Source organism: Bactrocera oleae, chromosome 2 (assembly GCF_042242935.1).
Source record: "Bactrocera oleae isolate idBacOlea1 chromosome 2, idBacOlea1, whole genome shotgun sequence".
NCBI lineage: Eukaryota > Metazoa > Arthropoda > Insecta > Diptera > Tephritidae > Bactrocera > Bactrocera oleae.
Window position 1 is genome coordinate 4812337 of NC_091536.1, and position 25652 is coordinate 4837988.

The following is a 25652-nucleotide window of genomic DNA, read 5'->3' on the forward strand; positions in this document are numbered from 1 at the left end:
GTTGCGAAACGGAACGGATATGCCGATATTTTATTGAAACCTCTCATACGAGTATACTCCATTCAGATAGAAGAAAATAGTAATTTGCAGGAGACTGTACTTTTTAATGTTATATATTTATATACTTTAAATGGTCAAGTTGCATACAGAGTTTTAACTTGTAAATTAATGGAATCGAGGAGATTAAAAATATGTCAAGCATCCAATGGTACCAAGTAGCTGCCACAACCGAATGAGATTACTACATGTTGGGAAATCTAGCTTCGAAGCTCATAACATATGAGTCATATCCCAGGAAACGCGAATCCGCTGTGAAGCTATCTAAACTATAAATGAAACTTTCTCTACTTCGCATTGGGAAATATGAAACATCAGAGAATGACGATAAAAGCTCATAAAAATACGTCAGATGTTAAAAAGCCTTCCACAAAAGTGATTGAGTAGTTAAGTTCGTAATTCCAAATCTAGACTCAAGCTCACTTCATTGGTTATACTAAATACATGTTCCCACTTTAGAAATCCTAAAGGGCTAAGGACCTCTAGCCACAATGGACCAGTGTTTCATTAAATCGGAATTTTTCAGTAGGTAGGGTTGTCATGGCAACAGCATCACCGACAGAAAGACTGGTGAATGTTGAAGGGTATTAACGTAAATTGCTGACAATGTAATACAACAACAAACATAAAAACTACATAATATGAACAGCTCAGTGCTAGAACAATGGCATAGCAACAATTGCCGGAGAACGAATGTGTGGCATTGGCAAGTGAGTATGTTCCTATGGCTATTGTTACACGTTGCACACTGTTATTGGTATTCGTCTGCTGTTAGCTGCTTTGAAACAAATATTTATGTACATACATATGTTTGAAGTTATTTTTTCTTTGCAAACTTACCACCGCAAAATAACCCTTTGGCAAAGAACTTCAAACGAAGTAGGGACATTGAAAATTAGTCGGTAAGCCAGCAGCAGACCTGAGAGTAGCTTCAATGTTGCCAATTTTAGTATTTACACACATATAACAACAACAACAGCAACAAAGCAAATGCTATATGCAACATTGCAACCATAGATTAAGTACGGTTAATGTTGTCAATCTGTGGCTTGCGGTGTTGCTTGGAACGAGCTGTATGAGAAAATTAGTAAAAATTTAGGAACAATAACGGATTAAGTGTCTGACAAATTGACTAATTTATTTCCAAAAAACTGAAATTTGAAAATTTACACTTTAAAGGTAATTTCAACTGGACTAAATAATTCATACTTTAATTTTGTTGTAATGATAAATTCTTTTAGTGCAGAAACCTAAAAATTGTATATTGCGCGTTCTCCGAAGCAAATATTTGAGTTTTTCGAGTAGGGAAAATCTAAATATTGTCAAATCTGGCATGACCCAGCGATGCGTTTGTTTTCTGTTTCATTAAGAAGCATCTCTTTGGCGACCTCACAGGATTTTAATTTTGCAATAGATCAAATTTTTGGACAAAAGCCTGGTAGAGATGCGATTCATATCTGTAACAATAACCAATATTTATTGAGTCGGCCGATTAGATATGCTGCTATAGCTTTAATATACAACGATATTTTAGAAATTGCAGCGGTTAAAAGTAACCGACCATCCATATAGAATTCAATCAAGTGAAACCACTGTGCACTGTTATGAACATAGTGCGAACTCATACTCGTATACTACATTTTCAGCACTACATTTGACACAATGAATACCGCCCAGAAAGGAAGTCTCAAAGAGAGTGCTGCGTCAAGTGCAATACACTCTCATTATTCGGAAATTTAAGCTTACTGACTAACAAGTAATCACGTTCGAAGAGTATCGGTCTGCAGAAAATTGAAAATGAACTCTATCAGATCAAAACTTCTTATTTGAAAACTTAAAATCTTGTGAGAATTTATTTCACACTAAAAAGAGAATATTTGAATATATGACAGAACAGACTACAAATAAGTGATAGTAGATAAAGTTTCTTTTCGGAAGACGTAGGCGACATTCAAAGCTTTTATCTTATAAATTTTTTAATAGATGATTTTAAAGAAATATTGGCTCTAATTGATATCAAGTAGGTCGTCTTGCTCTGAATTGCAGACGAATTGGAATCTGCATTATTAAAGAAGGGTTTGCTATTGTTGAGCGACTACAAAATAACAATAAATATATATAATATTAAGAACACCAGTTTCAAGTTGAAGAACACATTTTATACACCGTTATTATTAACTTTTATTGCATGAAGGCTTCGAAAGTCGTTCCCTAACTCATGTATGCAATTACATACGAATATTGGTTATTGACCCTGCAGTTCGATACTAAGAATTTCTTTCGATGATAACCTCTAGATAATATCGCTTAATATTTAATTATACCTATGTACACATGAGCAAATGTCAACTAATGTGCTTTACAACCTTTCAATACTTTCGATTTTAAGTTGTTTAATCGTAAACTAATGTTTGTTGAATGATATGTTGGAAATAAAATCGTTTATTTATTTATGTATAATTTAAAATTCGTGTACTTGCTTAATTTATGGTATTTCCAGATATTATAACGTATATTAAAGATACATTTAATTGTAATGTGGACATAAACAAGGTAGTTTATGTTTATGGCTCATAAATATAATATTTAAATGCAACTGTAAATAAATTTTAACGTTTTTATGTAAGAAATGTCAACTCTAATAAAAACATGAATTTATTAAATACGGATGCATTAAATTACTTATGAGCTGGGTCGCAGAAAACTGTGGTAATAGGTTTTATGCCACAATAAAATGTTTAAGTGCTTTAGTTCATGTTTTCTTTATATAGCGTCTACCAAAGAATGACGTGATTTTGACAGCTTGTGGTGGCCATCTTTGTTTACGGATTTATGTCAAGTTTTGTCAGTGTATTCAGTAAGGTTTTGGTGCATCGCTTGGAAATTGTCACAGATTATTTTCACGTTCTCCGAAAAATCATCTTCTCGGATGAGACTTAATGACTTGGTCAACAAACAAAATTATCGCTATTGGGGTGAGTCAAGTTCTCGTGTGGTTCAGAAAACTCTATTGCATCATCATTATTTGACCGTTTGCTGCGGATTGTGGTATGACGGCATCATCAGGCCTTATTTTTTTCGAAATGAGGTAGGAAATGTCGTTACCATCAATGGCGAGCATATAACACGCTGTTGACCGACTTTTTTCCCGGAATTTGATGAAATCGACGCGAACGACATCTATTTCCAACAAGACTCACGTTTCTAAGAACGGACGTATTGCGTGCAAAGTTTGGCGACTCATTAAATTCGGCGCCAAGATCATGCGAATTAACGCCTCTTGATTAATTTCTAGGGGGCTATGTTAAATCAAAGGTTTACTCCAATCAACCAGCAACGTTCGAGGAGCTCGATTGCAACATTCAGCGCAATATAGCCGATATGCTGCATTGGGTCATCGACAATTGGCGTAAATGGTTAGAAATATGCAAACGCAGCCGTGGTAGCGGTTTGGTCGACATTTTGTTCAAATTATAAACGGCATAAAATTATCTGCATGACCAAATTTGATCATTTTATTTTATGTTAACACCACGTCGTTCTTGTTGGTAGATCAATTGTATAACTAATCCGGAGTACTTTCCCTTCAATTTACAGTACAAATGAGAGACTAATGCAAAAATCGTGGTATAATTAACCCTTACTCAAGGAAATTTTTTATACTGATATTTCGATTACCACATTTAAGTCAAACTTTTAACCAGAAGGTTTATTTTAACATAAATACACCAATACATTTCTGGGGGATAATAAAATCATTCAAAATGAGTGTTAATTTCCATACTATATATAAATATTTGATTTAACTGAAATCCTTTATTCTTCTTGTGTCAAAAGCCTGGACGAATGTTCAATTACCCACAAATCGCCAAAGAGCCAAAAAATATATTATATATCAGAACTTAGTTCAGAATACCCACTAAATTTAGTCAATCAGGGCACAATAGACCCTAGGTCGCAGTGTGAACCCTCATATTAATCTATATATCAGTTATAATAAATATTTGGAGATATAATAACTGCAGAGTCTATGTAATCAGAACCGAATCTCGGCACCAATTTACAATTGTTTGTGAAATATTCTGTGGCACTAAAAGAACATCACAAGTAATTAGAAAAGGTATAATTTACCGTCTTTACTTTAAAACTTCTTGGTCAGTGAAGGGTTGAGGTTGCTTAAAAACAACTTCATTGTGCCACTTAATGTACAAAAACGTTGTACAAATAAAACTAATTTCAGTTTTTGTCGCTAATCGCTTGCCAATACATTGTTTTATTTATTCATTGGTAGGTCAGTCGGTTAGTCCAACGCAACGGCGCCCACTAAATAATCCTATTTATTCTGGTAGTCGACGCTATTCAATAGCTGTAGCAAACCATTGTTCTACATTAACTGCTACTTGTTAAACTTCTCATTCATTTATTGTATTCCTATTATGTTCTTCAATTATTCCCTCGGAGCAAGGACAAAACCAAAAAGTTTCTTTGTTTGCTTTTTTGGTAAAAACAATTGACTATGCTTGTAATGAAAAATTTGGAGCAATGGCAACGAGACGATTGTGCGGTGCATAGTAAGTCACCATACCCCGTTAAAACGTGGTTGGACAGCAGTAATGGGACAATAGAATTGTTCTTAAAAGCACTTGCTCAATTCACAATTTAGCTTGCACGACTAAAAGGTAAAAACTTACTACACGATACGGCTACTTGTGACGTCTGGGCATGTGTGAGTTACAGCTTTCTTATATTTAAAATTTTTTTCAGAAAGATGAGTATTCTGAGCATACTTTTATGGTTTGTTGGAAATAGCTATTTCGCTACTGAAGCAAAGAAATGTTACCTGCAATAATATAGGGAGCAATAATGTATGTTGTTATTTATTTACCATGGATGTTTTAACTTGACTTACATGACGTCATAGCTCACCTACGTCTCATTAGTTGAAAGAGGATCGCCAAAAAAAGAGAAAGGTTAAGATTTTTGCGGGAGTCCTTGTGTTGTTCTCTGTTTTTTAAATGTTACCTCAAAATAATCAATAAGTCATTTAGTGCATAGTTCACTTCTCTCAACAATACACAGTGTTGGAATTTATAGACCAAAAAAAAGAAATAAAAGGTCAGAAATTCACCACTGTAAGTATCAAAACTATTTCTGAAAAGACAAAATTAAATTTTAATATTAATTGCCGTGTTAATCTCTGTGTTTTTCTACAAACCAGTTTTGTATTGTCTTGGTTATATGTTCGTGTGTATATACGTATGTGTACGTTTTATATATTGCTTTTGTCCTTCGTCCGCCCGCTATTGCCGCACTGTTCGAATTAAGTTTAAAAAGTAATCAGTTCATATAACGAAAAGTAAAGAAATATATTTTAAAAACAAAATTCAAGAATTGACTTCCACTGAAATAAAAAAACAACCAACGGGAAATTCTATATCGATCATATTCTTCAACTAACTATAGTGTGTGGCTTAGTCTGCAATGCCTTAACTGAAACCACATCTGCAAAGTGTTACATATGCCAAGCTAAAACTACTGAGATTTTTGAATATTATCTTCACGTTTTTTATAGACTTGAAACCAGACAATGGCAAATAAGGGGCTTAAAATGATTTCTAAGAAGGCAACAAAATATTCAGGGCGACTTTCGTAAAAGTAAAAAATAGGTTCAATTGTCGACAAATCAAAAACAGGTGGTAGTGTTTATTCACATGAATGTAACACTGCCAGAACATTTTTCAATGACGCCTAAGTATCAGCTGAAGTAACTGACAAATTGAAATTTGTCCAACATTACTGCAAGCCTTATCAGCAGGGTATAAAATTAATGTGGACAAATTTAGAAATTTTGCTCTAGATACGGTAAGGGAACTAATATCCAAGTATTCCCGGTATTAGATTCCTCCTTCAGTGCATAAAATTTTGATTCAAGCTCGCTACCGAAGTCATTCAAAATGTATTAGTTTCAATTGAAGAGCTTTCGGAAGAAGCTGCTGGGTCAAGGAAAAAGGAGACGAAAATATGGTCTTAGCCCCCATATACCTCATATGAAGATTTTCGAATTTCCAGTTGACTTTATACGACATAAATATATCGATCAATGTGCTATTTATTTTAATGAAATTAGCAAAGGGTGTTTTTCTAATAACAGTGTATCCTTGTGCATAAAATCGATAAAATCAGACGAAAACTTGCCTTAGCCCCCATATAACCGATATTCACGATTTGGAAACGTCCAGCTGACTTTACTCTATACATATGTTTATATTTATAGATATATTGATAAAATTGCTTTAAAATAAGTTCTCATATACAACTGAGTAATGTCAAAAATTAGTGCAATCAGTAATTCGATTTCTATGCCCCCAATGATTTTAGTAAAAATTTCACTGACGGAAAGTAAAATATTGTAATAAAACTAAGTATATGACCTTCAAAATAAGTTAATATGATACCAAATTTGATTGTAATCCATTCACCATTTCGTCGAACAACGATTACAGAACTTATCGAACGAATTACTGAACGAAGTTGTGCACGCGGCCGGTGAAGCTTTGCTAGTGACACGCTTTTGCCGCAATTCGCTGTGCAGTAAATAAAGATAACGGAGGTTTTTCTAAGTATGACTACTTATACTCATATACATACATATGTATGTATGTCCTATGTGTAGGAATTAATCACTTAATTATTGGTAATGTATAACAATATAAAATTGCAATATTGATTACAGCTATTTAACATACGTTTAAACAACACAAATAAAGTATGGATTTCAAATTGCTGTAGAATTACGCAAAAAATATATTTTGAGGAATCAAAAAAGTAAATTTTTAACAGGAAACACACAAAAGCCACATTCAAAAAAATCACATATAAATAACTTGTATACCAAAAAGTTTACGGGGGCATTACTATGGATTCACTCCAACCCAGACGAAATATCAACACCAAACGAAATCGCAAATAACGATAAATGGGCGGAGGTGAGCATAGTAAGTACATAAACGACTCAGCCTATATTCCGTTGGCTCGAACTTGCCAAATTCTTACAGAAACATGGCAACCTACAGGATATTGGTTACCTGTAACTTTGACCTTCACAAACAGGCATGAGTTTGTGTTAGTATATAAGTTAATATCAGATTAGTAAATGGTTAGCAGGGATAATCGCAGTGTTGAATAAACAAGTCTACCGTGGCAATGCAAGCGACACCCAGCGCAGAGTGGCTAGCAGCCGGTGCATACAAGTATATGGCTAACAGCTGCAAATGTCTTCTTTTCCGCCTGGTTTAACTGAACCTTGAACTTTGATTGTTATTGTAGACGTATCAGTTTCTTCAGGAGACGTAAAAACAAAGACAAATGCACCAGGTATTCTTCAATTCACGTCTACTCCTTAAAATATGCAATAAAAAGATGTTTCTTTTGTTTAAAAGTGTTAATGACAAATTTTCAAAACAAAATAAATTTGCCGCAAATAGCATAAAATCGCATAGTGACGTTGGGTCTAAATAAAATGTTGAAAACAATAAAAATGCACACAAAGATTTTTGCATATACCAAGAGTTTCTAAGTTGCCACACCACCAGCTGAGTTTTTATGCCACGAAATCTCCAATTACTTGCGTAAACATCTTCACTCCTGTATTTCTTCCATTTTTCTGCGCCGTTTTATTTGCTTGCTTGTGTTACCTGTTCGATGGTATCATCTGAGATCGGTAGCGTGTGCAACTCTTCATCCAATTCCGTCTCATTGGTCTCCTCTTCCACATCATCACAGTCCTCGTCGTCATCGTCGTTCCGCTCGGAACTTTGCTTAGCAGCTTTCTTGCTTGCACGTCGAAATACTGTGTGCCAATAGCTGGAGATGGAGTTCTTCAACGACTGTCGACTCGGTGCGTTTGGCATGAAGTTGGTGGCATTAGCGTGTTCCGCTGAAAGCGCAATGAAAATCAAAAATAATAAAAATTAAACGATTAGTTGAATGCATGATCATATTGTTGTTGTAATCATAGCACAAAAACACACCGATGCGCGTTACGCCACCGAGGCGCAAATGAAAGCGTCTTGCATGCTCCCTTTTTGGCTTATCAAGCTCGCCATCTTTATCCGCTTCCTCCTTGTCAACTTCGTCTTTCGGTTCACCGCCATCTTCGGGCAATACATCACACGAACCGGTCGGCATCTCTTCGCCGCCGTTATGTCGTCGGTGTGTCAATTTGAAGAAACGCTTTAACGAGTTGGCCTTAGAGTTGTTCGCTTTGTGTGCTTCGCACGCCGCATCGCCACGTTCTTCGACACCGGACAGCGGTATGTCGTGCATTGGCGGTGCTGCAGATATGCTTTGCGACATCCTTTTTTGTTTGTGATTACTTTTGTTTTATTATTGTTAATATTTGGAAATAAAATTTCAAGAATAAAAGACGATTTATGAGTTTTTTTGGGAAAATTTTAAAATCAATCTCAATACACAAAAACAGACAGATATTTCAAAAATATATATGTGCAGGCATTTGAAGCGAAAAGCGATTAAGTAATGATGAGAAAAATTGGTATGGTTAAAAATAGGCGGAATGAGAATCAGGCTTGAGTTCAAGATCGCCTATAAAAATAATAGGTCTCACACTGGTTAAAATTTAAAATGGGACAGATCTCTGCTTCAAGGACATTGTAACGTTGTACTTGTATCTTTCTGTATCGAGCATTAATTATTGAGATTATTCAATCAAAATTTCAGTGTCACTTGAGAACCACAAGCAATCTGATAAAGTATGTTATGGAGAGCATTTAATCAAATCCCGTTTTGAAGTGTTGCATATGTAAGTAGTAATTCCGTTTCGTTAAATTTAAGAATACACATTTATCGAACATAAACCTTAGTTATAAAACTAGTCGAGAGATAACTTATATATCGCTCTCTAATGTTACAGAAGGACTCGAAAATGAATAAAGAGATTTGACGATCTCAACCAAAACAGGCCATATTATAATAGCCCAAATGGATTCTAATTTATTCGGCTATATAATGAAACTCTAATTGAAATATAAAAATCGAACCTACATATTTACCAAACACGAATTTTTGGATATTTGATTTTTGAAATTTTAATTTTTTCTGTATTAATATCGTTTAATATTGGTTATTTATGTACATGTGTTAACAATCCTTGATGACTCTTGTGATAAATTAATGTTCGCCGTATAAGTACGATTTGATTCTTGAATTTTTATTATAAGTACCATATTTGGTCTACTTGTACATACATATTTTCCCAATACTTAACATATATTAACATACCTCACGTTTTGCCCTTAAATAATCGTTGTAGGCTTCAATGTTCCCTCGGACTCTTCATATTCATTAAAAAGGAGGTTGTAAATTTATGGTTATTTCATAGTTCTATAAATGGGCGAGACTAAGTACAATGCTGAACAAAAGTAACCATCATATTATTTGTTGTCGTAAATTTAAAGTTATATTTAATAATAAATGTTTTTAAGGCACTGTGGTGTCCATAGGTTTTTATGAGAAGTTGAAGCAGAGATCTGAAATCAAGGAACCTGAATTCACTTACTTTAATGTGCGCTGGGTAACATGAAGGTCAGACCAAAACATCTACTGATGACGTAAGAATAAGAAGCCGGCAACAAATTGAAGCGGAATTGAAATGCGCAAGAAGGCAATAACCACAATGCGACCACTACCTGTTGAGCACTTGAATAACTACAACCCCCATATACGCGGTAAATTCTTCATCTATTCACGCCAACACACATCTAAAAGTGGACTGATAAAGTTCAAACAGCTGATAATGTTTGTAAACAAAGTGCTGAGACGGCGCAGTAAGTCGACAACTGCCTCAACGACGATAACACCAACACAAATGCATAACGGAAAATGTAAATATTTACAGCAACAAACACTTGTGGCTTCATACCTCTCCATATGGACGAGTATTTGTTTTGTTTATACACGGCAAATGTGAATGTAAACAAAGGGGCGATCATCGCCAGAGCGCATGTCCTGCCACCAACAGCTGTTCACGAAGTGACGAAGAGACGTCGCGGATAGGCGAAGGCATCTATTGATTTTACGAATTGCCAAAACGCTTATCAGTGAAGTGAATAGCGGGTTTGTGTATCGCAGAGCGTTCCACAGCTCCAACTGTGTAGGACAACCCGCGACCCCTCCGCTTCGAGCACTTTCACTGTATAGATAACTGTCGTGCTGGTGGATACATACACGCGAAAATTTTCACTTGCGAACACTTTAGGTGGAGATTTTGGTAGCTGCAGTGCGTGTGTACGATAATCTTGTGAAAAATTGCAAATTTATTAAAAAAATTAACAAATTTTGAGGCAAGTCTTTTACTATTTTATAGCAGAATGTTTATTTTATTGTGTGGAATCAGAAAGTCAGCAATATCGTGTGATAACTGTGAATATTTTACTTGATATTTTACAGCATCCAATAAAAGTAGGGCGTAGTTGTTATATAATTGCGTGAAATTTTTTTATATAAACTCCTACGCTTAGTAAAAAAACGATTTTAAACGACAAGGAATTGACTATTTTATATTAATAATAATTTTATTTTAATAAAAATTTCAATTTTATTTCTTGGTTTTCGAATTTAACAGAATGCCAACTGCTTTGGGAGCGGCTTTGGCGATGGGAAGGATTTGCCTGATATAATGTCTGATACCTTCAAAAATCAGCTTGTCAATATGGGCACTCGCGCAGCTGCTTGTAAGTTGAAAATTATTTTAATACATAATACATTTAATAGTCAAATAAAATCTATATATACGAGTATACTTACCATATGTAAGTATAATATATTAGACCTTTTTCCTGCGATCTATTCCGAGCTTTTATATAATGTTTATACATATAAAAGGCCACACTATACTCGAATAGTTTAATAAGCCGTTGAAAAGTTTCTTAAAATAGTTTTACGTTTGCTTGAATAGATCTCTAGCGGGCACAGATCCAGCAGATGGTCCAGAGACATACATAAGTACATATATAACTTTATATATAGTCATATTGCGTTCATATCTTATACCTTAATTTTAAATATTAAGCCTAAACATTTATCTAATGGGTTAGACAATTCTTACAAAAAGTGTATAATAAAATTTGCTTGATATCAACCACTTTTGTCCGACTATTGTTACCAATAATTATCGAATTTATCTCTCCGAAATTTTTCTTACCTCTACAATTAAGAAGAGGCGTAAAATGATGGAAATTCACACTGCTTTTAACCTTAATGTTGAGCTATTTGGTCGAAGAGACTGAAATCCATATCGTAGTCTTCTTCTGACTCTGACTCTCTTGCTGCCTTCCTGTCTATACTAAAAAGTATTTGCCGGAAGTGATTTTAGGTAGTGGGTTAGGGATAATTTATTGTTACAAGTAATCAGCACTATAAAAGTGAAACATATAGCAATTGAAGCACCCTTCACCTGATGACTGGCTAGACTTCACTTGGGTTCATTTAATTAGTCTTTTAAAAGTCGCAAATAATTAAAAGCGCATCAGAAGCGTTAATGACTTTGCGCCCTATGTATTTTAAATGAAAAGCCATAAATATTTCACTTTACACCAACACCGCAACTGTGCTAGACAACTTTTTTGCTGAGTAGTAGTCAGCTCAAAAAAACACATAAACATAAATAAGATATCACGAAAGCAGACAATATGGTGAGAATCAGTGACATTTTTGCAAGGATTATAATTTTACAAGCTGTGCTCGGAGAATGTGTAAGTGTTTAAAATTTTGTAGAAATTTTGCTACTTAATTTATTTATAAACAACTTCTCATTAAAACCAAAACAAAACATTCGCCTTAAAAGCATGGTTCCTTTTTTAAACTGACGAAAATGGAATGTCGAGATGTCAATGAAAATTTAATGCGCGTCAACGTCTGTCGGCTCAAAGCTGTGAAGCGTGACGTCACCGAGGCAACGATTCGTTTGCAATTTCTCAAGCGTGTGGATAAGTGGACTGTGCGTATTATGCTTAACTATTCATTGATATTAACTAAGAAACATACTAAAAATACTTTTAGATACACATAGAGCTGCTACGCAAATACAACACCTATCAAACATTCTCGATTAATAAAACCTTCGATATTTGCGCTTTCTTCAAAAACCGAAAGGAAGCTCTTTATTTAAATATTTTATATAAATTGATAGAAAAGTATACGAATGCCAATCACTCTTGTCCTTATCAGGTGTGCTACGTCAATATCATATATCTGTTGCTTACTTACTAATTTTATTATTTTCTTTTTACGTTGTTATTATTTCTTTTTTATAGGGAGAATTAATCGTAGACCGCTTTAGACCACTGCATGCTAATTTTATTTTGCCAATTCCCACCGGCGACTATCTACTTAAGCTCGTCTTCTTTAACGCAAAAACAATGTCTCTCAGTTTATTTGTGTGGTTTGGTTTCAAGGAATTGGAAAAATGGGAAAAACACGATGAATAAAGAGATAATCATTCGGAAATTTTACAGTTTAAGTCTGGTGTAAATTTTCTGCCCGCATGGCCTAATATTATTATCATTAAATTTTTTATAATTTTTTTTTAATACTTGTTTTTAAGCCGTGCTTAATCAATCTATTATATCTAAAATAATTAAAAACATATTAAATAAAGTGAATGAAGTAATTATAATAAATTATGCGCTTTTACAAAACAAAACAACAGGCATTTAGAACTAAGTGTGTGTTCAAATAACAGTGGATAACTACAAATGTCTCAATTAACTGAGAAACAAAACAAATAACAAAATTGTATAAGCATCGAACCGTTCTCTCATAAAGTAGATATAGGTACATGTCGCAGGGGTTATTAGGGCTCATATCCACTTAATGCGGAAGCAATCCGAAATTCATATTAAAAACCATGTCTATAAATTGTGTTGAAAGGAAGGTTGCTTTACGGGTTGTGTAAATCGGTGAAAGGCAAAGTCTCTGAAAAGTTGTCTTTCGAGTTTCACACTTACATCACAACGTAAGATTACTGCACATATCACTGATTTTAACACATATTCAAGAGACATTTTACTTGGTAAGCAGTTAAACCCGAAATTATAAAATTGAAAAGAGAGGAAAATGATTTTATTTGGTTTTTGGACTTTAAAGCCTAAGCTTCAAGACTAGAGCACGTTTGGTGTAAAATAAATTAAAAAGAAAAGCAGCTGATGTATAAAGAACAGGTATAAGGACATCTTTCAGGGCATATCTAAATATATTTAGCAAATATCAAATAAGTCGTTATTTTAAGAAACTTACTTACAAAAATTAATAAATAAATATTCACTTTATCTTTTGTAGTTCAAGCAAAATTGCGATGTCTCCATGATTCGCATGTACGCCTGCTACAAAATACCCAACCCACGCCCTCTGGCGTCGATATTGCTAACAATATCAAATACTTTTCACAAACCCTACTAAGTAAGTTCTCCATAAAACAATGATTTTTCACACAATATTGCCAATATCTACATATATATAATCGTTTTTACGTAGCTGTCCTTAAAGATGTACGTACCTCACCACACGAACTTATACGCGACCCCTCCGAGGATCCCACACGCATGTCAGCCTACCCAAATCTCGAATATGGTAACCTTTATAATGCTCTCACAATGCTCATTGATGTGGCACCGTGCATACAATATGGACAAATCGGTGGGTGAAGAATGAGATTTATGCTAGAATTAAATTATGTCTGTTTAAATAATTTCTTTTCTCTACTAATTTACAGTGTTTGGAAAGGCTCTGTTGCAGTGTCTTTGCTGCATACTACCTTTTCTAGATAAGGATTTAATTGACAATTTACCCTATCTGGTCAGCTCTACTATGTCTGTACTACCACCAGCTCTACACCAAGATATCGTTAATGCACTATGCTATTATATTCTACCATTCACTATAAGTAAGTATGAAATCGCAAACAGAAAAGTAAGGTTAGTTTTTTTGCCTTTTATATCAGCAAAGAAAGCCATAGCTCACAAGGTATTGTCCAATTCTCATTTTTATGTAAAAAAACATCATAAAAGGTCGGGCGATTAAACATTTTGGACAGGGTTGGGTACAAAGTTTTGGAGATTAAGTATTAGAGAGAACGCTTATTTATTTTAGCTTCCCTAAACAGCTTGTAAATATCAAAATATAAATAATATGACGGACATTAATCGTCAAGTTTGCAATCTGAGATAGTAATTGATTAGTAATTTTATCCGACAGCCCGACGCAGCGCAGATGAACAAGAATGTCAGGCATGTCAGGCAGTATCTTCGGTCATTATGATGGTTCTTCAATATTCTCATAATCCCGGTAAGTATTGTTGTCATACTTGTTGTATACAAATGTTTTGATAACTTTTGCAATGAAACTTTGCAGCACACCACTGTCAACTGCTAGAATGTCTGATGACACTTAAACACAATGTTGTCAAGGATATACTTTGCGTTATCGCTTACGGCACCTCTATGTCACGCTCCTCAGCAGCCAAACTGCTTTTCTACTATTGGCCCGCTTTCGATCCCAACCTATTCGATCGTAAAGTTTTATTGTCGAAACTAACAAGTACGTAAACGTTTATTTCATAAGATATGCTATAGTATATATACTTGTATATAGTACATATGTACAAATAGTATATAACTCAAACACAATCCCACACCTTCATTCCGCAGACGACATGGTACCCTTTGTATGTCAATGCGAACAATGCCCCAATGCTGGCAATGCTGAGGCGGCCAAAGTTTGTTTTGATCACAGCATCAGTATTAGCTATGCACCCGACTGTCCGCCCCCACTTTATCTTTGCATCGAATGCGCCAATGAGATTCATCGCAAACATGCCAACCTCGAGTTCGGCGACATTCTCCATCCAATGCAGCAAGTCTCTATGGTATGTGAGAATAAGAATTGCCGTTCGACCGATAAGGCAGCCTTCTCGATCTGTTTCTCTACCGAGTGTGCTAGCTATAATGGAAATCACCCTATTCGTTACTGCTCGCTGTGTCACAGCAATCGACACAATTCGCGACGTGGTGGCGATCATGTGGTTCATCGTAGTCTCCAAATTATTTGGCAAATGGATCCAGAGATACAGATGCACATGGTGGAGTCCGTGATTAGTTTGTTACGCGAGGCTAAACCGCTCAATTTCGAGCCCGGCAAGGATGGTTCAGATCCAAAGAAGAACGGTGGTACCGGTACACCGGATACCATAACGTTGGAAGAGCGTCAAATGTTGGGCCGTTATGGCATCTGGTTATTGGTGGGTCGTTGCACACCGACACCCGAAATGCCAGTGGAGGTATTAGGACGCATACTCAGTATGCTCTTCCATTGGTTTCACGTAACAGCGTGCTCATATGATGGTAAGTCGAGAGCAAAGCCATTTACCATATTTATACTGTATTCAAATTATTCCCACATAGTAGCAAGCCAAATCGAGAGCACCATCGAGAAGCTTAAGGTGGAGCACGTCTGCAATTGGCTTAAGGAGATTTGTCGCATACATTACAATGTAAATATTATATATGTATAATTATGTCTTATTCTTACCTAATAATTATGAACACCAAACGCATTGTTTCTTCACAGATCTTTATCTCTTGTTTACTACCACATCCGCCAGAGTATGCGCGTGTGGGCGGACACTGGGAGACGTTAGCTTCGCGAACTAGCCACCTGAAAGAAGGTCTGCAACGTCTCATATGCCTGGTACCCTATGAGGTCATTACTTCTGAAATCTGGGATTATGTTATGCCACACTGGATGGAGGCTATCACGAACGATGTAGGCGAAAAGGAGTTGAATGAGCTAAAAATTGTGCTCAGCAAAATACTCGATCCGGAAATGTCACCACTCGGCTTCGATGCTAAAACTATGTACAACTTTGTGGCGATACGGTTCGAGAAGACCACAGCTAAAGTGCAACAACAAGCTTTACATTGGTTACAGATACTCACAAAGTTGGGAATTCTAATACCACTGGTACAGTTGTTCGCTATGTTCGGCGATGGTGTTCGTATCATGAAATATGGCGTGCAACATGAGCTCATGCGCGAAAAAGAAGGACAGGCTAAGGGTCCAAAAACCCCCTTGAAGGAGACGAAAAACGAATTGGGTAATCCACCACGCCGAAGTTCGATTTGTAAGTTATACAAGCTGTTTAACTGAACTCTTCTAATCAGTTTTTTCTTAACGGTTTGAATAGCTCCAGTAGTTGAAGACGACTCGGGCAATACATCCGCCATTTCGGATGATGAAGCACCTTCCAATCGTCACACAGAATTTTCTACAGATGCCGAGCACAATCTCACATGTTGCATTCTCATGTTGGATATCTTGTTGAAGCAAATGGAATTGCAGGATATTGAACAGCACATGGGCATACATACTAGCGTCTGTGAGAATGTATCACGCTTGATCAAGTGCATGGTCACGGCGGCACGTGTGGGCTTGAGCAGTCACGTCTGCTCACTTAAGGTAAATAATTCAATTACATACATATGTATGTCAATGATAAGTAAGATTAAACTTAGTTTTTCAACCTTTTGACTAAGGTGGCTGAGTGTGCTTATTGTGAGGCATCCATTATGTGGCACCAACTGGCGACAAAACTGGTACAATTTATGGCACCACTGAATCCTGTACGCCCACCAGATGTAAGTCACTTATCATTTTTAAGTTCAATTAATTTAAGCTTCACAGTTAGCAATCAACAAGTTAAAACCTTACGGATTTTTTGTATGAAAATGTCTTCTCCGGATTATAGTGCACTCTTATTAGAATACTCTCACATCATATTTATTTTACTAACCCATTTTTAATGTGTACGTGCATTGCTTAAATCTTTCACAGATTCCCATCGAAGATATCATAGAAGAGGAAAAATCCTCACGCAAGAGTCCACCCGAGAGTGATAAGGAGAAATCGCGTGAACGCGATGTATCACTATCAATGGCACCACTGCCCATACCTTTGGGTCCGCTAGGCGGTTTTGCAGGTGCTTCAATTTAAATTATATTTATTCATTATAAATATACATAATACACACCCTCACCTAATTTCAATCCTACACAAACACATGTGCTACCCAAATTAAACTTTCACCTTCGACCTATTAGAAGCGACGAAGAATTGGTGGAGAAATTTCACCTACATTTGTACATAAATATTATAAAAGAATTTGGCTAAACCAAGTAAATTGAAAATAGACCACTGTAAACTTGGCGTAATGCAACCACTTAATCAGTAAAAAACATAGTAAGTGTGTATTAAATGTATTGGATAACATTACGCTCGATAGTATTGTACTAGTTTATGTAATTTAATTCCAAATTAGACCACCTATAATTGCAAGTCAATTAAAATCAATAAACCACATGTGATTGAGTTTGAATAAATCTAAAAAAAAACTTTAAACAGTTTTTTAAATTAAAAATAGTATAAACAACATTGTATGAAACTTACGGCCACCCTAGTATTTTCACCTTGTATGCTTTCAAGTATACACATAAAAATTTGCAATCATTTTACAAAAATTAAATCATGTGATCCAAAATACTAACGACTCTCACAGTGCAAAGAACTTTAAACCATTCTAACAACTTTATCCACTTGGTATATGCAATTATATTCACCAAAATTTACGGTTTGAAACACAACAAAAATTTTCTAAAATATTTTACGATAAATAATTATCACTTAAAAGCAATGAACGCAATTATAAGTACTTACATATATATTTTATAAATTATATAAATATTTTTTTTTTTTGTACAGACAACTCAACATTAAAATTGTTTACCTCACTTTGTTATTATGTATCTTGTATCTCTATCTCTCTATCTTTCTATCTCTCTCCTTATCAACAAACGCGTACTCTGAACTGTAATTCTCTGTGCTCTCGACTCATTATACCTACTACGCCCTCCCAACACTGCGTGCCACTTTTAACTCTACTAATACGTACAACAACTATTACTACTACAACAACAACAAAAATAATCACTCCAAATAAAAATAATGATACTAATGCTTTTACATAAACTTTTGCTCATCCAAATCCTTAAGACATCTTAAAGCTAGATCAATTCTTTTCAGACGATGGGAAGATTATAATTATGGCAGGTGAAGCATCCTAGCATTCAACCAGCTTTCACGTATTCCTATACTATACGTTTTTTTTCTACCTTACTCTACTCTACTCAAGCTATTACTTAATTACATAATACTTTCTTTTTTGATTGATTTTTTAAAAGTAATTTTTGAAAAAAAACTTTTTTTGAATTTTTTCAATGAAGCTAATATTTAAACAAACAACTTTAAATAGTTTTCTAAACACCAAAAACTAAACAAACAAAAACACCGTAAAGTGACACAGTTGTCACCAGCAAACAAAAATGTGCACATTTTGCAGCACTTTCACTCGCAATAAACGTCACACTGAAAAAAAACGACCCACAAAACACTCGCTTATTAGCTACTGTTTTCAAGCTACACTCAAATAATGTTTTTTCTAATCAAAATTTTTAATATAACTTTGGGCCTTGAATCGCCCGATATGACAGAAATTTTCTAATACACTAAGAATCTTCGTCGAATTTTATCACAAAGGAAAAAGTGATTCTGTTACTAAAAGTGCAAGTAATAAAAATGAAGCGTGGCTAAACCCCTTGATCAAATCCTCAAATCTTGTAGACTTCTATTTTGATTTTAAATTACTATCCAATGCTACCTCCGTCATCTACATCTACTTTTCATCAATTCAACTGTTGAAGATGCTAAGAGATTTTCTTGAATAATAAGTTGCTCATAATAACCGACTTGTAGCTATTGATCCTTTTAGAAGTCATAACCATCTTTTCTGAAAATCCTCAAACTGATCAACTTAATATAATAATAACATTAACTCATCTTCCGAATAACTTTCGTTTACTGTTATTTGATTGTAAGTACCACCAAAATTTTCGGCTTATGTTGAAATGTTGTAATTTAATGTTTGATCTTTAGCAACCGAAAAATGGCTCGACGATTTGGTTATTTAGATTCTTAAGGGATGGAAGGTCCTGTGCGACCGCGAGATCCTTCTGTCCAAGAGTGGATCGCAGGAGGTCGGGGGAACTTCTCGCCCTGAGCAAAGTGCATCTCTCCGCTATGGTAGGAGTTCTCACTGGACACTGTCCAATGGGCACTCATGCGGTACGGCTTGGTGTACCACCCGATGCTAGTTGCCAAAGTTGCATGGAGGAGGGCGAGGTGGAATCATCCCGGCACTTTCTCCTCCAATGTCCGGCTTTCCCTAGGCTGCGATTGAAATATCTCGGCAATCACACTTTTGGCGGACCTGAATACTTATCCGAAATGGATATTGGCCGTCTTAACAAGTTTGTAGTAAGCACAAACCGTCTCGTCGACTTGTAAGGGTCTTTTGATCCAGATTATAGGAGTTTTGTAGGTATCACAACGGACCGGCGTCTAAAGCTGTCCAAGTGGGATCCTTTTTTGATCGACCTCCTAACCTAACCTAACCTAAGGGATGGAATAGATTTTCTTCTGAAATATGCTCTTGTACTCACAACCTACGTTGTTATAGAATATGAAATTACATTTTCAATGGACTCGGTGAACTTATGACTTGAAAATAGGACCGGCTAAAACTAACGTCATCATTTGCGGACTGATACGGAACTGTAAAGATCAGCTGATATAGAACGTTTATACTTTCAACAAATATAAATTAAGAGAGCATCGGTTTATTTTACTAAATCAATTTTACTATACGAGTGTTATATATTGGCAGCGTCTCCGTGGTGTTTGGTATGATCCGTTGGCTGAAAACCGAAATGAAAAATTTTTCTATACAAGAACTTGATTCCGATCCTTCAATTTGTATGGCAGTTATATGCTATAGTGGCCGAATATCGATGGTCCCGATAAGTTAAAAATTTTTTTGGGTGAAAAAACGTGTGCAAAATTTCATATCGATATCTTAAAAACTGAAGGACTACTTTGCGTATATACAGACAGATTGATTGAGGGCACAATAGACCATAGGTCGCGGTGCATACCTCAATTCCAATCTACAGACAGATAGACGGACATGGCTTAATCGACTCACTTCATCATGCTGAACATTTATATGTATTTTTTTATTGGGTATCCGACATTTCATTCGGGGTGTTACAAACTTCGTGGCAAACTTAATATACTCTGCTCGGGGTATAACAACATCGATGCGACAAGTACCGATTTAGGGATATCTCTGCTAAAAACGATACATTCTCAACCCTTACGCTTCTTTTCTTTAAAACAGCGGAATCGATTCAATGTATACGACTTCGTTACATGCTAATATATTTATGCTAAGTTTGAGACGCGATTGTCACTGTTCTGAAAGACGCACATAAACTGTCGTGATTGCACATATGGTGCATTTGGTCCACGAAAGCATTTTAGTATTTATAGTAAATATTTCTAATAAGTTTTTGGCAGAATAGCAATTACTTACCCAAAAAAAACATAACTACAGTAAACCCCAAAAACCACAGATATTCCCATATTACATCATAGCACAAATATACTTACATACAGATAATTGTACAAACATCGAATTTTCAATGCATGCATGATTAGCCGAAAGCTCATTTACATTATATTTTGCTGTATTGCGTTTGAAAATAAGTAATTACGAAGTAATCTCTGTATATACGTTTTTGAAACATTAGCATTGAATAGCGCTTAAAAGTAATTTTTTTTGTTTAATTACTAATAACAAATAGTTGCATGAGCCGCAGCCAACGACTGCGACGCACCTTGCTCGTCTTATTTTTTCTTATTTAAATTAGCATCAAATCTGTTTATCGTAAGCGAGTGACAATTGAATGATCAACTCAGATAAGTTTTACCGGAAAGTATTAAAGAACAACAGCAACTACTTAGCTGCCATACATGAGCGCCATTTTTTGTGTGTCTAGAAATGTTTACAGTGGTTAGTTGAAAATTTTGAATAGGATTTTACCAAACTCGCTGTACTTTATAGAAATAGTTGAGTTTGTTTTATTGCTATACAAGCGTCTTTATTATTTTAGCGAGTATTCTTTTGCCGCTCGCTTACCAAAGAACAGAGTTATAGAAGAAACCCCGTCCACATTGCAACCTTACGTCTAAGATATGTTCAACCTTTAGTATTCCCTGTGTATTCGAGTTTTGATTTTAATGATAAATTACACAAATTTCCACAAACTCATTTAGCTAATATATAATATTTGTTTCTTGTTTCTCGTAATTGTTGACTTGCCGACCGGGTTGTATAGGACCGGTGCCAGTAGCAGTGCCACAGCCGGAACCACACTCCGTAGGCGGTGTACTCGTTCACATGCCACACGTTTGCTCCGTATGTATACATGAAAAAAACAAAAACAAAAAATACAACAACAAAAAACTAAAGCAAAAGACAGCAATGGTATAAGTATTTACAAAACAAATACAATTACAGGCATACAAATATATTTATAAACTATTGCATACAACTTTGAATACATATTACATATTTTATAGACATTTTATCGACTATGTTCCGTTTTTGTACTTGAAGGATGCGTTCATGTTAATTTGACGTGTTTAAGCATTACTAAAGTTAACACATTTATTAAAAAATAAAAACAATTATATAATAATTGAAAGATGTAGTAAAAAGATGACTAAGTACAGTATGTATTCGTTACATTGAATAATGCGTTTGACAATTGTTGTTTAACATTTTATTTTGAAGTTGCAAAAGTTGGAAATCAAAAGTTTCCGAGTTACATTACAGATTTATTTATATATTGTAAACGATTTCAAAGTTATTATAATACATACATACAACTTTGCATATTTACATTTTTATTAATTTTTATTTTCATCATTAATTTTGGCAAGCGAACTCACAATACTGTTCGTATATACAAAGAAACGAAAATAAGACACAATGTGTGTTTTTATGTTCGCATGTCATCCCTGCAGTGAATTGAACTAGCTACAAACCACTTCCAATACAGCCGATATGAACCGCAAGTGTAACTAATCAACCAACCATATATTTTTAAGTTTCTAAAAGGTTCCGGTCAGAAATATATTTAGCTTGACATAAGCAAAAGAATCCAACAAAAAAAAAACAAAACCGAAATTTTATATTGAGTTTAAAAAATTAAGAGTTAAAAATGTATCTCCGTGAAGTAAATATAAAGAAATTATTAATTAACGTGCATAATTGGTACGATCTCGTTTCTTTTGAGACTAGTTAATTTTCAATGCAGATATTATAATTTTCGTCTTAGTCCGATTTCACCCTAAAATTAAAATTCAAAACAAAGATTGATTTCAACGAAAATATTATATCCCTGCTGATCGTTACTAAAACATTGCCACTCGAACATTCTGGCAACTACAAATTTCGCTGTCGGTTGATTTTGATAATGATATTGTCTATTTTATTCTGGCACCCATGTTCGTTACAATATATAATATATATATGAAGTGTATCTGGCCAACAGTTTCGTAGATATGAGCAAATTTGTAATAGTTTAACTTTAAAACTTTAAACACGTTTTTCTGTAACGTTGCTTTTTGAGAAAAATTCTCCGAAACGGTTTGTTGGGTAATAATCGAAGAAGTCACATTTTCGATAATAATTGCGATTTTTAATCTACACTGAAATGTGATTTATTTCACAAAAAATCATTACCTATATCATATTGTATATTTTATTTACTGATTAAATAATAAGATCTTTAAAAAAATACTGCGCAAAAAACGCGTTTGTCTGACTTGCAAATATATAACCCCTAAAGACTAAATGTTCTAGTTCCAAGCTAGTGGTTTTTTCTAACTAGTTAGATCCGAGTGAGCAATTTCCGCTCGTAAACTGTCATTTCTATGATTACTGATTACTGACCGAAAACTCCCGCTGTGAACTAGTACTTTTCTAAACTAGTTAGATTTCAATCGAAAATGTCTTAACTTAAACTTATATTTTGCGGCCTAGTTAGATCTCATAGGAGAAAATCTAACAACAGTCCAGTTGTTTGCCCAGTTCGATTTCAATCCAAAAATTCTTGCCTGAATGATAATTTGTGTACCGCAGTATGCCCGTTCATTGCAGGGATTACATACATAAATGTTTTTATATTACTTTTCCACAGTAAAAACAATATTATGGGTAACTTTTCAATTATTAAAAATTAAAATAAATATAATTTAATTTTATTTTATTTCGTATACTTTTTTTTTAGAATAACGATAATGGGCATTCAGTTGATAGTATTGAATTGAGAAAAGTTCACGCCACAGACGAGGTACTTTGTGCATACGAAATTCAATGAAAATAACTCAAAAAAATTATCGATAAAATAGCTCGATTAATGTTTGCTTACAAAATGAAATTTACTTATAATTATAGCTACTAAATTATTTGTAAACAATTTTATTATTATTATTTTTTTTTTTTTTACATGAAAAAATCTTTTTTGTTTATCGTTGTTGTAAAGTGATTAAGGTCCATGCCTATCTGAATTCAAAATTACATAACCATGAAAAAAGGCTATTTGATTCTATGTTACCTGTATATATACCAAACTTCTACGTATGATTGTACATAGTTATACACGCGTACTACTTGAATGAATAGATATAAACTATAAAAAATATTTTTTATAATTTTTTTTTTAAGTCACATCAATAATTTGTCACCAAATAGTCTACTAACTACTACAGCTAAAGTCCCTTAAGGCTTTTTTGTTGCCGTCAGACATTGTTTGTGATGACTTATTTATTTCATATTTTTTCATTATAATAACATTCCCAATAAGACTAGATAACGAAGATAAACATTTCTTTGTGCCTTTGTAATTTAATATAGATCTAAAAGCTTAGTTAGATATTTTAGCGCTTAGGACATTTATATTTTATTTACGTATTTTTTCGAGCGTCATCAGTAAACATCAAAATTTTTAATGTTTTTTTGGTAAAACAACGAGTTTTTAATGCAATATATAATATCTGTAACTAAAAGACACTTCAATCTATCACCAGCTTCCATCTGTGCTTTAGTTTCACTGTCTTTTAGAACTTAGATGGATTCATACACTAGACAGTATCTTTCGTACAAGTATATCCATTTTAAATGTTCCTTTCAAAACTTTAGTACAATATATTTCTTTCTAAATTGTGTATTATAACGATGGCTAGTAATTTAGTAAACAGTCCTCGGAGTTTTTTTTTGTAAAAGAAGGGCTGCAAAGAGCACGTAAATGGCTTTAAGTACTGTCAATCATATGTTTACCTCTAAAGCGATCTAGTAGTATTAGCGCTAAAAACAAGCGCGTAATAACAGTACCTTCAGTAATGATTTAAATCTGTATTTTAATGGATTTTTGGATATCGATTTTTTAAGAAAGTTTTACTCTTGAATTTCATTTTATTCAAATTTTATTAATAATAAACAGAAGTTATTCGAAAAAACGTTTTCTTTTGAATTTTTTCTTATGGCCCTATTTAAAACTGTACACAAACTATTATCAAACCACAAACGCAACTTACGAGTATTATATACATTTAAAAAAATATTTTCTATATTCTTAATATCTCTGAAATTCATGAAATCAACGCCGTTACTAAAACTGTTTGCCATAAAATGAAAGCTTAAACATTTTTAACGATCATTTATGGAATTCGTAAAAAGCCTAGTACTATTGTGATTCCAACAAACATTGACCGGTTTTGACATTATTATTATGTTTTTTTTTGTTAAAAATTTGAAGGTTTTGAAAAAGTTAGTAAAAAACTTTCCCGTTTCACTGGCTTTAAAACAAATTCCGCACGCAACGATCTTATTCAAGTACTATTATTTATTATACACATGTTGAGAAATGCTTTAATGTATAATTTTTTACTTAATGTAAACTGTCGAATGTATTTTATAACAAGAAAAAACGCTAACTTCGGCTGCGACGAAGCTATAATACTCTTCACAGCCTCAACTTTTCCTTACAAGAACTTGATTTTGGTCGGATAGTTTATACAGCAGCTATATGCTAAAGTGGTCAGATCTGAAGTTCTTCGAATATTGTATTGTTCACTTGGATAATAATTCGTGCCAAATTTTGTGAAGATACCTTGTCAAATAAAAAAAGTTTTCCATATGAGCTTCGCTTATAGTCAACATAATCGGCCTACTGAGCGTACTATTCGCAACACCATCACCTATTTTGAGACCCAGCATTCATTACTGGATAATATTCGACCGAATAGACCACGTCCAGCTCGCAGTGAAGAAAATACAGCGGCAGTAGCTGAGAGTGTAGACGAAGACCGTGGAGAGTCGATTCGGTGCCGTTCGCAGCAACTCGGGCTGACGTATGGAACGACTTGGCGCATTTTACGTCGAGATCTTATATTGAAAGCGTACAAAATACAGCTGGGCTTTTTTCTTCAAAAAAGTAGAGAACCTTAAAATGTTACAAACTTTATGGCAAACTTAATACCTTATACCCTATTCACGGTATAAT

The 25652-nt window shown here is 34.4% G+C and overlaps 3 protein-coding genes and 1 long non-coding RNA gene across 18 annotated transcripts in view; 2 read left to right on the plus strand and 2 right to left on the minus strand.

Moving 5' to 3' along the window:
- Window positions 1–1267: 1267 nt before the first annotated feature.
- Window positions 1268–5203, minus strand: LOC106617074 (uncharacterized). Its single transcript, XR_001330702.3, has 3 exons — window positions 4967–5203; window positions 4749–4897; window positions 1268–1514 (listed from the first exon to the last, which is right to left on the minus strand). It is a non-coding gene; the product is annotated as an uncharacterized lncRNA (long non-coding RNA).
- Window positions 5204–7479: 2276 nt separating this feature from the next.
- On the minus strand, window positions 7480–8551 carry LOC106617062 (uncharacterized). The gene is made up of 2 exons (XM_014234042.3): window positions 8088–8551; window positions 7480–7993 (listed from the first exon to the last, which is right to left on the minus strand). The coding sequence occupies exons 1-2, from the start codon at window positions 8410–8412 to the stop codon at window positions 7731–7733; spliced, it is 588 nt and encodes a 195-aa protein (XP_014089517.2). The 5' UTR covers window positions 8413–8551; the 3' UTR covers window positions 7480–7730.
- Window positions 8552–10311: 1760 nt separating this feature from the next.
- The window catches only part of unc79 (UNC-79 domain-containing protein), a 28072-nt gene continuing 12731 nt past the window's right edge, over window positions 10312–25652 (plus strand). For 3 of the 15 annotated variants that reach the window (XM_036373491.2, XM_014234080.3, XM_036373502.2), the window contains exons 1-16: window positions 10312–10418; window positions 10700–10808; window positions 13414–13533; window positions 13609–13770; window positions 13847–14017; window positions 14329–14418; window positions 14485–14670; window positions 14781–15473; window positions 15534–15622; window positions 15700–16252; window positions 16316–16587; window positions 16665–16766; window positions 16963–17107; window positions 18178–18234; window positions 21420–21499; window positions 23379–23441. In XM_036373491.2, the coding sequence (XP_036229384.2) occupies window positions 10754–10808; window positions 13414–13533; window positions 13609–13770; window positions 13847–14017; window positions 14329–14418; window positions 14485–14670; window positions 14781–15473; window positions 15534–15622; window positions 15700–16252; window positions 16316–16587; window positions 16665–16766; window positions 16963–17107; window positions 18178–18234; window positions 21420–21499; window positions 23379–23441 (2838 nt within the window). In that variant the 5' untranslated portion in view covers window positions 10312–10418; window positions 10700–10753. Of the gene's footprint in view, window positions 10419–10699; window positions 10809–13413; window positions 13534–13608; window positions 13771–13846; window positions 14018–14328; window positions 14419–14484; window positions 14671–14780; window positions 15623–15699; window positions 16253–16315; window positions 16588–16664; window positions 16767–16962; window positions 17108–18177; window positions 18235–21419; window positions 21500–23378; window positions 23442–25652 lie in introns of all 15 variants that reach the window. The other 12 variants (XM_070107242.1, XM_070107247.1, XM_036373505.2 and 9 more) reach the window with 9 other exon arrangements.
- On the plus strand, window positions 10838–12768 carry LOC118682977 (uncharacterized). The gene is made up of 4 exons (XM_036373509.2): window positions 10838–11828; window positions 11921–12073; window positions 12136–12303; window positions 12390–12768. The coding sequence occupies exons 1-4, from the start codon at window positions 11766–11768 to the stop codon at window positions 12561–12563; spliced, it is 558 nt and encodes a 185-aa protein (XP_036229402.2). The 5' UTR covers window positions 10838–11765; the 3' UTR covers window positions 12564–12768.